Source organism: Colias philodice, chromosome 23, assembly GCF_061535455.1.
Source record: "Colias philodice isolate Cphi_HAF_F1 chromosome 23, ilColPhil1 Martin Lab GWU primary, whole genome shotgun sequence".
NCBI lineage: Eukaryota > Metazoa > Arthropoda > Insecta > Lepidoptera > Pieridae > Colias > Colias philodice.
In genome coordinates, this window is record NC_143108.1 from 5,368,196 (window position 1) to 5,381,975 (window position 13,780).

At 31.6% G+C, this 13,780-nt stretch overlaps 1 protein-coding gene across 2 annotated transcripts in view; it reads right to left on the bottom strand.

Annotated features, from left to right (window-relative positions):
* Ent2 (Equilibrative nucleoside transporter 2) overlaps positions 1–13,780 on the bottom strand; it is a 43,141-nt gene that overhangs the window by 18,652 nt on the left and 10,709 nt on the right. For both annotated transcript variants that reach the window (XR_016317513.1, XM_089710037.1), the window contains exon 3: positions 1,768–1,878. Coding sequence is in view for 1 of the 2 variants with exons in the window: in XM_089710037.1 (XP_089566163.1) it covers positions 1,768–1,878 (111 nt within the window). In the remaining variant the exon portion in view is untranslated. The remainder of the gene's footprint in view (positions 1–1,767; positions 1,879–13,780) is intronic.

The following is a 13,780-nucleotide window of genomic DNA, read 5'->3' on the forward strand; positions in this document are numbered from 1 at the left end:
AACAAGCCGCTAACTTGCACAAAACTGATGGTATGTATAATTCAAGATTACATTATGATTTTTAACAATGAGCATACAAAATTATCGATCATTACGCATTATGTATAGCGTATTAACAATTGTAGCCAAGTAGTAGCGCATGAGATATAGTTTCTGATAAAATCTATTTCTATTGACTATTACAACCATAGTTGTATGTAATTTTCCGAGTTTAATTATACCAAGTAAATGTTTCCAAAAAATTGAACGTTGCCTACCTATTTCTAAAATTTCACTAAAATTGTCTTCACCACTATGCTGGCAAACTAATAAAAAAAAATCCTTTAATTTAATTTCCCTCCATACATTTGGTTGTCTGGAAGAAATCGCTGCATAGCGATAAGACCTCCAATTGTCTAAATGTGTACAGTTTTATTACAACAATCTCGGAGCAAAAAATAATAATTAATAAACGCATAAAAAATAAAACAAACGCCCCCTATTTTTAAACATGGATCATGACTAATTGGTTGCACATCTAAACCGGTTTACATAGAAAGTATCAATTGGCCATATTTGGTAATGTCTTTATAACTAAAATATTAATAACCTATAAAATATAAATCATCTGAAGAGTCGGGCCAACGGTTAGTGTTCTAAATAAGGTACGCGTGGGAGATATCGACTGAACCCGCATTCATATGTAGTATACTGTCGTTATTGTATTGAATACGGTGAGCTTTTTGGAGATTTATTGTTAATTTAATAGGCGTGTGATTAAAAAAAAAACTTTTATTTTTTAAACTTAAAAATGATTTAAGTATGTAACGATATTCTTAGACGATATGTCATATTGCTAAAGCGTACACTATCGAGAAACCGTACATTTATAAGAATTATTTACTTAAGTATTAAAAAAAATTACCTATCATCATAAAAACAATTACAAAATAACAGAAAATTAAAACATCCTTGATTTCCTCAATATAATCTCAGAGCGTGCTTAAATTAAAAACATAGCTAAACTATTTTCATTGATGACCGATTGACCGATACTACTCGAATCGCCCCTATTTCATGTGATTTTTTGTAGTTTAGAAGTTATTTTATCTATTTAATACACTTTATGGTAATATCAATAAAAAACACAACACAATTCGCGGCCTTATCACTAAGCAGTGATCTCAGAAAAAAAAAACATTTACTCAGAAAATTTTCCTTTTTTTAAGTTATGATGTGTTAACTAAATAAAAAGTTATACCTACGATTTTTTACCGATTCAAAATGTCGCTTCTAGGAGCATTTACAAGAAACTCGTTAATAGACCTACTATTTAATTTAACCCACTTAGCCCATACGGTACAATTTAACAGAATTAAACTTCATTGACTGGCTAACCACTGACCTATATAATAGCTACTACTCTTTTCTCGTACCTTATAATCAATCCTACTTTTATTGTAAACGAAATAATTTGAAGAATTTATCTTAGGTGTACCTATGTTACTTCTTCACGCGAAAACCACGTAACGAATTTTGATGATACTTTATGGTGATGTAGCTTTTTTACCAGAATTACACATAAGTTACTGTAGAACTGTCTTCTTTGTAGAAACTGTTTCTCAGCCCAGTGGTTATTATTAATTTACATATTTAAGTAGAAGAAGAATTCTGAAGGCAGTTGAATGTTTGAGATTGAGCTTTATAGAAATACTTGCTAATTCTCGAGGACATGTCCGCGGCATAAAACAATAATACAGTAACAGCAAGCTTATCTAAGGAAATTACCTTTCAAATTGAGTGTGTCATTGGGCAGGTTGGAGCCCTCCCACGCGGGTGTCAACTTAACCGGTTCATTGCGCAGGAAGGGCGCCTTTTCGCCCTCACTGGCGTCCCAACCTGGAACAATTGCAATTGCTATTTGTAAATGGCAAGAATATAAACTAAAATAGAAAAAAAAAATAAAGAATATCCTACGACGAAAGGGAAGAAATTTGGTTTTATGGTGGTGAAAGAATTTGCGATATCGGCCCAGTTGACCTGTTTGTCTCAAAAATTGTTGATCGGTATTCGTCATAAACATTCGAAGACACAAACGACTTCATAATATTAGGATTGATTTCACTGTATCTTGTGTACTGTGTAGGTAATACCTAAATTGATTGGTGATTATCTTCATAGTGTCTCAGCTTCATATAAATTTTTTGAAATATTTTTTTTGAATAATAAAGTGAACATTAAAATTAAACAAAATACACAAACAAAAAGCCTTAAAAACAATAAAACTTAAAGATTTGGCGAGAATTGTAGAACCCATTGCTTTTCCATACATTCCAATCCTGAATATTAGATCAAAATTTTAAAATGTATGAAGCGAATAAATTTTCTTTCGAAAACATACATTAATTACATTATACAGTAGAACTCCAATTATCCGAACTCCGACTATCCGAATCGCCGATTATCCGAATCACAAAAAATTGTCCAAAAAAATTCAAAGTGCGCTATTATTCTTCCCCCCGCGAAGCCAGTGTTTGCGCGTCAAGTCTTGACTTGACTTGTTGTGCCTACACTGACTTGAGATGTTTAAAAAACAATGATTTTTATTTCTAAACTTGTACATAAGTACTTAGGTACATTTTATTTATGTATTTAAAACATGTGAAAATTTCATGTTTCTTTCATTTAATTCAATAAAAATATAGTGCAATATCAAAACGTAGCTTTTATTCTCTCCAATTGCAAATTTAAAAAAAAATCTGATTATCCGAATATTTGATTATCCGAATGGGTCCCGGTCCCCATTAATTCGGATAATTGGAGTTCTACTGTACTTTACAAGTCGTAGCTAACGTGGTACATATTATTTTATTTAGTAATCATTCACAAAACATACATTTTCTTTACAATGTTGCAAAAACACTTTTTTTCCAATTAACATTAAATAGTTCCAATTATAATAAAATATGTTAACGTTTGTAATCGTATACGAAATTAGATAAAAAAAATTCTGCCTACAACACATTAGGCAAACACAGAAACTAAATGACTTAATCCACAATCTACTTCAAAATGTTATTTCACATTACAATTTAACTTTTGTGACAAATTCCTAAGCCTAAAGACTAGGTGACCGTGTTTAAACAGACATTATCAACAAACTTGAAATCCCAAAACTTTGAATAGTTCTTGAAAATTAGTGAATTCTTATCACATACTGCGAAATCCCACCAAAACCTTTTAATAGTTACAAAGATTGTGGTATAAGATTTCTTAATCACAGGCATAACTAAAATTATTGATACCTATTTTTCGTTTTTTTTTTAATGGATAAAGTTGGTTCTACAGCCTACTCTGGGCTCATCAGTAGACGTGATAATTCATAACTTTCACCAAAATATTCATCTACGAGTATACTGCACTTACGAAACAAACATCCAGCTTAAAACCAAAGAAAACGAATATTTCCCAACAGTTATTTCACGCACTAAGGTTTCAATACTCGAGCAATCAAAGTAACAATGGGCGTTATCGCGGGCTCGTTCGTAAAGCTTTTACATTTATCGCCAATAAATTACTACAGTCGGGCATAAAAGTAGTTTAGGGACGAGATGCGGTATTATTTATATTGGAGGTTGAGGCTGCAGGTTCAAATGGTATGAATAAAATTATCCAAATATTATTTACATCAATTTTTCATTAGCTTTAAAATAAATAAAGAAATTAGTTCAATTCATCCGGCACTTGGCCAGCGTGGTGGATTAATTATGGCCTGTACCCTCATAGGAGGCCCGTGTCCCAGCAGTGGGAACGTATATGGACTGATGATGATGATGATGATAGTTCAATTATAAAACTTGCATACACATTTCTAGCGCTCTATCTTCTCGCAAAATAATTTGAAGAATCGAGACTCAATTGTGATTTTTCATTTTTTAAGTTACGTATTCTTAGCATAAGAAATTAAAACAAGAATAGAGGTAGGTTGCTGTCTATCACTACGTGTTTATTTTACAAAGTATAATAACAAACATTTAATACATCTCACGTAGGTATTGTCTTTTCGTTGATAAGAGGATATCTTACACAATATTATTGACGAAGACAACGAGCAAAAGCAATCTCTTATATCTCATAACAATTTATCATACCTAACATTTAGGACCTAATACTAAGAGACACATAAAACAAAATATAAAACTAACAAAGGGGACCCGCATAGTAATACTTCCAATATATTCATTCAAGCAGACACCATTAAAGAATCAGTGGAATATAAATGATACGCATGTGTCATTCCATTCGACAAAAGATCAATGAACGATAAAAAATTCAAAGTTCAATATGGCAACATTACTTATAAATTGAATCTATACCAATATTATAAAGCTGAAGAGTTTATTTGTTTGAACGCGCTAAACTCAGTAACCACGGGTCCGATTTGTAAAATACTTTCACTGTTAGATAGCCCATTTATCAATGAAAGCCATAGGCTATATATAATCACGGTAAGACCAAAAGCAGCGGAACAATGCAAGTAAAAACGCGGGGCACAGCTAGTTGAATATATACCTAGGTATAGCAAGTACAAAGTAATGCAATACAGGCTCTTTCAATCTTCCGCCGAGAAAGGCTGAGAGTGTCTTAATTGAATGAAGCCATTTTATTAGTGATTTTTATTTTTATAGGAAACATTCATTACCAATTATATTTCTGACGGAATAACTTGGTTCTTGTTTCAATCGTGTAACAATACAAAGTTTAATTAAGATACATAGTAAAAATTCAGCATTTTTGTGCAAATAGCGATTATATTCTCTACGAAATATTCCTGAAAATAGAGAATTTATTGACGGAAATAGAAATAAATTTTTGTATCTAGGCCGCCAGCACTAACCTGATGAAATCACATTTAAAATTCTCTGATTGACGCTTAGGCATTTCCATTCCTAATGTACCCCATTTGCTTCTAAAGTGCTATAAGCTCAACCAGATGAATAATTAAGTAGTAGATAAAGTATCTCAATCCGGAAAGTATAGGTTTCTAATTAATTACATACTTAGTACTTAGTACTTACCTATTAAACTAGGGTTTACAAAACTTTCGTTCAAGAACAATTTTCGATACCTGCCCTTATTTTTGTTTCTTACCTATTTTACAGATTTTTTTGAAGTGAAACTTCTTTAGGCGGGCTGAGAATAAAATATCAAGGTCGCGTCATGGCAATACCGGCACGTCATGGAGTAGGCGACGATTTTGGTATCTTTAAATCTTACCAAAGAAGCACTTCTGACACGTGTGCTCGACACACACGCTCTTTTTTTAATTAAACAATATTTATTTGTCGTGTGATCACTGCACCCAATCGCACTACAAACAATGCGCCTGGAACGCCATGACAACACGTTTCATTTAGCACCATATTCGCAGTAACTCTGAACAATATTGGAATTATTGATTATTCAAAGTGGACATTTAGTGCAGATTGAAATAACCTAATTGGACGTACATATTAATGTTACTGAATACGAATGTATTAGTACTTCATATCTTATATATAAAATTCTCGTGTCACAATGTTAGTCTGCATACTCCTCCGAAACGGGTGGACCGATTCTCATGAAATTTTCTGTGCATATCGGGTAAGTCTGAGAATCGGCCAACATCTATTTTTCATATGTACCACGGGCGAAGCCGAGGCGGACCGCTAGTAATTACATAAATTTATTATTAAACAAAACAACAATAATCGAAATCAGTGCCACTTAGTTCTTTGCGAAGTAAGAGACAATTTATCATCCGAAACTGTAACAAAGGGAAGTTGTAATAAACGGAAGACATCATTATCTTGATAATTATCGTAGCCGTTTATCTGGGTTCTGTACACAGCAGCTACTTCGTAATTGACTGGCTTAAAACCTTTGTTTTAGATAAGCTTGTTAGGAAATTACATAAATTTTACATTACTATTATATTATGACATCATTTATTTAAACTATATATCTATTAAGTCATTAAGAAATAATAAAGTTGAAAATCAAACAATTTTTCCGAATCACGACAGAATGTTGTTACCCATATTGTTTACACATTTCAAGATTCGACATTTATTTATTATCTTTATCCAGAACAATCAGAACTAGGTACTAGAAATGTATACAATGGAAATTCCCAACTACCCTCGAATTCACATCACAGCCACTAAATCAATTCCATCTCAAGTAATTTGCAAAGCCCGACTAAGCGCGTAAAAATCGTGACCCATTAAGGAACTAGCCCTCTCGCTACCGTTTCTATAGAGACAAGAACAATAGACGCGCATAATGGTTCAAGCTCTTTTCACTCTTAAAGGAGCGCCTTTTCCACTGCACGATCCTCACTGACTCTTCAACTTAAAACGTCATTTGTAGCACACGGGCTGTACTTTAGCAACATTGTGAGAACGATATAAAATGCACATAGGTGTGAGGCGTAAGATGTGTAAAATATCTAAATGTATTCGCACGAGTTTTAAACGAGTTGTTATTCTTTGCATTACGTGTAGAATATAAAAGCTATATCACAGCTAAAATAAAATAATATTCGCTGAAAGATATTAAACTGGATATGATTGTTAATCATACATCATTGAGGAGATATCACATCTTTCTAAAATAGTTAACTGCAATTTTTTTAACATCATAAGTTATTTTGCCATGAATAGGGTAAAATTCCTTACGTCTTATACAAGAATCACCAAATTCCTTTGTATATTTGACGACATATCCCAACTATTTGTTAAGATTATGGACGGCGTGTCCACAATGTCGAACTTTGCCTACCATATGGTAAAAGTCGTTAAAAGTTTAGCAATATGTTACTTGTACTGCTATATATACGTATACTATTATAGTAATAAAATTATCTATTTACGCATTATATTGAATTCATATTCAAGAATCTCAAGTTCCCTAACAGAAGATCATACCGACCTAAATATTTGTAGTTTGAACGTGGCTCAAAGCATACTTGTATCTACTGTACTAAGCCTGGTATACGACTAGGATCATTTCAAATATGCTAGCCGACATTGCTGAGAAATTCTCGTCACGATTACGAGAATGCAATATCATTGATTATTGTAATAAAAATATAATGTAATAAATTCTAAAAATAAAATATTTTTTCATTTTTATTATTCAGTATTTCTATAATGCAATTCTTTGAGAGCTTTTGCACTATCTCAAGAATATAAATTCCAGAATTCAAGTCAACATTAAATGTACCAATGACATACCCATTAAATATTATGTTTTATTAATTATGAATATCATTACGAGTTTTATCTAAAACCAATGCAAGGCTGGATGTAATGTAATTCGATAACTCTTTATTAAATGATATTTAAATGCACCGCTCTATATTTAACCCTATTAATAATACAGCTATGCAATAATCTATATCTAATAACTGTTTGTTAGTTTGATCGCGCTAATCTCAGGAACTACTGGTCCGATTTGAAAAATTCTTTAAGTGTTAGATAGCTTTTAGTGTTAGATATCGAGGAAGACTGCTATATATTATCACGCTTAGACCAACAGGAGCGGAGCTAGTACGTTATACTTACTGAATCTAATTATAATATGTAGTAAAAGATCAACATCAATCTAATTTGGAAGTTGATAGATTATCTCATACACGTGCGCGATAAGAGAATTGTTTACATAATTACGTAACGATTATATTGTAATAGGATATAAAGTATATAGAAATTAGATTAATAATATTTATCCAATTACGTATTGGTCTGAATCTTTATTTTGAATCTGAGATAAAACAGTATCAGCAATTGGAAACGAATATTATTATAATATTTGACAATTTATCAATACGTTTGATGATATGTGATATTCGATAAGGCTACTAAGCCAGTATTGTTGAAAGCTTGAAACTTTCATAAAAACTATCCTTGCAGTGAGACACAATTAAGCATAATGATTCTTCTTGTGATATAAAATCAAAATGCAGAACTGTATTATTATAAATTATTATTTCAAAACCTTGAAACATTTACACTTAAGTATAATACATATCTTGAAGATAAAATGCGTACAAACCTAACCACGTTATCGAAGCAACTATGTATCTCAAAATTCACCATCCCAGTAATTAGTAAAACGACACATTGTTTAGAGTAAGCTAAGCGATTTCTGATGCCAACAATGTAAACTTTAAACAAAGGCACATATACAGACACTGCAGTTTACTGATGAATCATCTTTACTGTATAGCATTATGCTAACATTGAATGTTCATACAATGTCTCTTGCATAAAAGAATTTAACTGAACGTTTCCTTATCGCATGGTTTTGAAGTTATGCGTTTTCAATTACTGTATTGGTGATGTAAATTGTAAAGGGTAAAGGGCCCCTTAAAACACATTGGCAAAACTGTATATCCACAGATTGACAGTTAATTTATTTACCGCGAATACCGACACAAGATGTATTCATGTGTTGATGATATTAAATTGCGTTACTTTCAGTTATAATTACAAATTATTATTACAATTCATCGTATATTCGCACTTCTTGTCTAAAATTATATACATTGGTTTATAACATTGGTACGATTCTCAGCATCAGCACTCCACAAAACAGCCCAAACGAAACACATCCAAAAAATCCTAAGCTTTTTAATTAAACGCTGCAGGGGCACTTAATGTCCATACCGAATTTCCTTCAAGTGGAAATGCAATTAATGTGTTGGCAGTACGAGAAGCATGTACTTTCAGTACAGAACTCGAATATTGTGCTCTATGATATATAACTTCATTTCCACTGCAATTGATTTAGTTTCCATTGATTTTGTATGTCAAGGATGTACTTGGGATGTGAATTGTCCTGTAAATCCTAGTTATAAGCAGGACTTCGCTCTCATAATAAATTATAAAATTTTGAGTATATTTTGACTAAATATGATAACGCATAATTCGCGTTATTCGATATTTTTAGTATTTACTACAACTGCATTCGCAATTCAAATATTGGCTGGTTAATAGAAAACATTAGTTAAAGTCGAAAATTTTCAATTTAAATAACCTGAGGAAGAATAAGAACACTATCAATAAAGGGTAACGCAATATTGCATCTCTATTAACTCTTATGCACTATCCATTCATTGCATAGTATTCAGTTTAAATTGCCCATCATGGCCCAAATCCGTCATGCAGTTGAAATTGGCCATCATGGCCCAATTCCGTCATGCAGTCGAAAAAGTACGATATCACCATTGTTTGATTTCTAACGTTTCTAACACATTGCTAATTATGCCCGTATTACAGACACACATTTATATGGCTTGCAATGACGTCAGTTTATCTGATATGACGTGATAACTCCCTCCGCATTGATCAGGTAGATATCTTCATTTTATGATGCTTCCAAATCTTATCTTTGGTCTCATATTCCAATAAAAATATAGACGATTTCACATTTTTTGTTAAGTATAAAAACTACAGATAGAATACGTTTTTATGGTTCGTATAAACTATAATCTATTCAATAATTCGAAAGTTCTGACCATGTTCTGACATAAAAAACTCAAAAAGAAATATACAGTCGAATAAAGAACCTCCTAGTTTTTTGAAAGGCTTGTTGAAAATTGTTATCAAATGAAATTTGACAACACAACTTAATAATAGTTTAAATGTACCTAGCAATTGTGCATAAGACTGTACCGCATATAAAAAGCATTTAATTGATGCACAATAAATTAATAACCGTATCGTAAATCGTAAACGTACATACACATCGGTTCTTTACATTGAAATATTGAATGGCAACGTAGGCGTCTAAATAAGTAAGAAAATACTTCAAAAACAACGGAATCTAAACAAGCTAAGTTGCTACTTATACGTATTTGCAAAGAAAAAAATTATAATGACGATAGTTAGGAGAAATAATATGTAACATTGGAAGATTACATGCTCTCATGTAAAACAACAGCTGTGAAAATTGTACTGGCAACAATGAAATAGATTTATGAAGTTATGAATATGAACACATATTGCAACTTAGTACCTACTTTCCAGGAAACTTTAAATGATTAAATTAAACCATGCGGATACTTGCACACACTCTCAAATTTCTAGTATAGTCAACCATAATATGGTCAAGCTTAAATTATTTCAATAATGCCTTTCAACTACTAATTATTACTACAGAAAACCCGAGAGGACACATAGCAAAAAGTACACAATTTACGTATACTGACTAAATATCTACCAAAATGGCAGTTCAACTCTACTTCAGAAAATGACCAAGGATCTGAGGATTCTGAGGTATTTTAACCGCAACACATTTTAAAACTTTCCTCAAATACAAAACTCACTTTTTCGTTATTTAACTACCCCATCTACGGCATTAAATTGACTGTGTTTTTTTTTCGACCAAATATTTACTTACAGTGTTCATAGAATATTTAATTAATAGATCGATTAGGGAACAATAGCTCCGTGAGATATTTTAAAATAAACCTTATTTTGCCTTATTTAGCCACGAAAATTATAAAATCCAACTTTATTAGTATAATGGAGTATTTTTATGAGGCTGTTAAAATCCAGCTTGGTTAATAGTTTTAAACGTTAGCCAATTCATCTGCCCCGCATTGTGGCAGCGAGGTATTGTGCCCTCATTCCGGTTGCGGATTCATTTTATTCCTCATTATAAATTTTATAACTTATTTTATATCAGAATAAACTGAATGAATCATAGCAGTATTGTTGACGCGTAAGTTTGTGTGAATATGATAGTTATTTTTGCGGATCGTATTATCACTTCTATCGAAGACTTCTAGGTCAGTAGAAGGGATAATGTGAATCTAGGGTGATGGCACAAGATGGCACAATAGGGGCGTGAAAAATAATCAAATTGAAACCCTTGTGTTCGGAAGAAAAGGTACATACCACATACTAAAAGATTGGTCATATACTATCTATAAACAAAGGTATAGTTCATGTTTAAAATCATGGCTGTTAAAGACCAGGAGAAAAAAAATTCATACGGATTAAACTTGAAGTCCATTGATATACAAAGTTATTTAACCTAGATTTGCAATGCTACGTTTTTAAGACTTTCAGTCCTTGCAGTCGTTTTTCATCAACACTCCGGTCTTTAATCTACACTCTACAGGACTTATTTACTTACGTACTAGTACGTACTTGCTTTTACCTTTTGATGCCTTCGAAACGAATTCTATTTTTGCATCGTATGACTCATTACTTTGGTAACTTTGAGACAATAAACGAGCCTTGTTAAAGAATGTTGTTTCGCCTACGCGTGTCAATGTTCTATATTGATATTTTCTGTACGTCTAATGACTCGCTTTGCCAATACATCAAATATATGTAAGTATATATTCTTCTATTCTAATTACTGAAACTTAAGCATTTTTAGCAAAGGTAACAACAGAGAGGTAAAATAAGAATTAGTCTGAAACATAGTCTATCTCTTGATTAAAATTAGATTTCAAATAGATGCAGATTAAAAATAAACTCACGTTTAAGCTACCTCTACTAGCCTAATTACTCGTAACTAGGAAGTGCTTGCGAGTAATTAACATAATACATATTAAATATATTCCATAAAAAGTTAATATCGCACTTATTGCATCGTGTACTCGCTTAAAAACAATTTTAGAATATTAAAACTCCTTCCACGCTCCGCTGTGAAATACTGCAGCATTAAAATGAGTATTTTGGCAAACATATTAAGCCTTTGTGTTTCCCCGTTTATATATTTAACGTGCAATGTAGGGCAGGTTTATAATAGGGGCAATTTGCACAAAAAAATCTAATTTGTTTGCCTTTAGTTCGTGACATTATTAAAAGGTTTGCATGACATTCTCTTATGCATAATTTATAAGCATTCGTGAGGAATTGCGTTTAAATATTGATGTTTAAGGTACACTTTTACTGATGCCCTAGTAACTACCGAGATTACAGATTAGTAGAGCATTTATTAGTCAAATAAGACATGAAAGCCTTGTAATTCTGATAATTGTATTTCTTTTCTGAATCTATTACGTGTTATTGTTCGAATTAAAAATTAACTATTCATGTGAACATTCAATGATTTTTTTTAATTCATGTTATATAAAGGAAATCTTGACGAAACAATTCCGCCACTTCTAGTGACTTCAGAAAAAGACTGGCTGACAGAAATCAAATTAAGCCAGGATATTCTACAAATCATCTTAACACTATGAATGTAAGAAATAAACAATCAAAATTCCAAAAATTCCAAACAAGTAACGAAAATGGAATGTACCAATATGTACACGAACTAACTGAGTACTGAATAAGTTAATGATTCATCATATTTACTCCAAAATCCAAATACACAATGTTGATTGGGGTCTCTGAAGCACTTGAAGCTTTTTATATTACATAGCTATTGCAATATCTAAGTATCTATACATATTATATAATAAATTGTAGGAAATAGACTAGAGTAGATAATTTTTGAAACAAAAAAAAATCGCAGTCGGATGAAACCCATTAGAAAAGGAGGGGAATATGATAAAAATGTAAGGAAAAATAAATTACGGTCAATCCGAGTTCGGGAAGCGGGAGGGGGGAGCTTTTAAGAGAAAAAAATGGTTTCTCTCGATTTCCGACTAAACTACAAGTCCTATAGAAAAAAGTTCAATGGCAAAGTTGTAGGTAATTAAAAGTTCTACAACTTTTGTATTCACAATTTTTTCACATAACCTAAAAATTTAGGTGAAAAATTCAAAAAACCAAGTTTTTGGTCTTTTATTTCTATCTACTTCAAAATTTATTTTTTTTCTACGAAATTTGGTGGAAACTTACTTTATTATGTCTCAAATACACTGTAATTTATTTGATTGAAAATATTTATTTTTTCGCCTTATTTTGAATTAATACCAAAAAAACAACCTAATTTTCAATCGAAAAGTCACCCGTCAAAATATCAGCTTTTTTCAAAAACTTGGGGTGCCTTTTATTCATTGAAATCTCTACTTTCATATGGTGTAAAAAAAATAAACACCAGTCACCACCATAGTAAATGTTCTCAGGAAATGCATACAAGCAGTCTGAAAATTAGCTTTTACTAAATCAGGCACACTTCTCGAACTACCTGAAATGTTTTTATCGACATCATTTTGCTTTTGAATATGCTGTAAAATATTAAACTTAGAACAGATAATTATTTTTCTTTTGAAATATTACCGAAAAGCCGATACAAGAGAAGATATAGAGTTCAAGAAGTATGCCTGATTTAGTAAAAGCTCATTATCACACTGTTTGTATGCATTTCCTGAGAATATTTACTATAGTGGTGTTTATCTTTTTTTACACTATATGAAAGTAGAGATTTCAATGAATAAAAGGCACCCTAAGTTTTTGAAAAAAGCTGATATTTTGACGGGTGACTTTTCGATTGAAAATTAGGTTGTTTTTTTGGTATTAATTCCAAATAAGGCGAAAAAATAAATATTTTCAATCAAATAAATTACAGTGTATTTGGGACATAATAAAGTAAGTTTCCACCAAATTTCGTAGAAAAAAAATAAATTTTGAAGTAGATAGAAATAAAAGACCAAAAACTTGGTTTTTTGAATTTTTCACCTAAATTTTTAGGTTATGTGAAAAAATTGTGAATACAAAAGTTGTAGAACTTTTAATTACCTACAACTTTGCCATTGAACTTTTTTCTATAGGACTTGTAGTTTAGTCGGAAATCGAGAGAAACCATTTTTTTCTCTTAAAAGCTCCCCCCTCCCGCTTCCCGAACT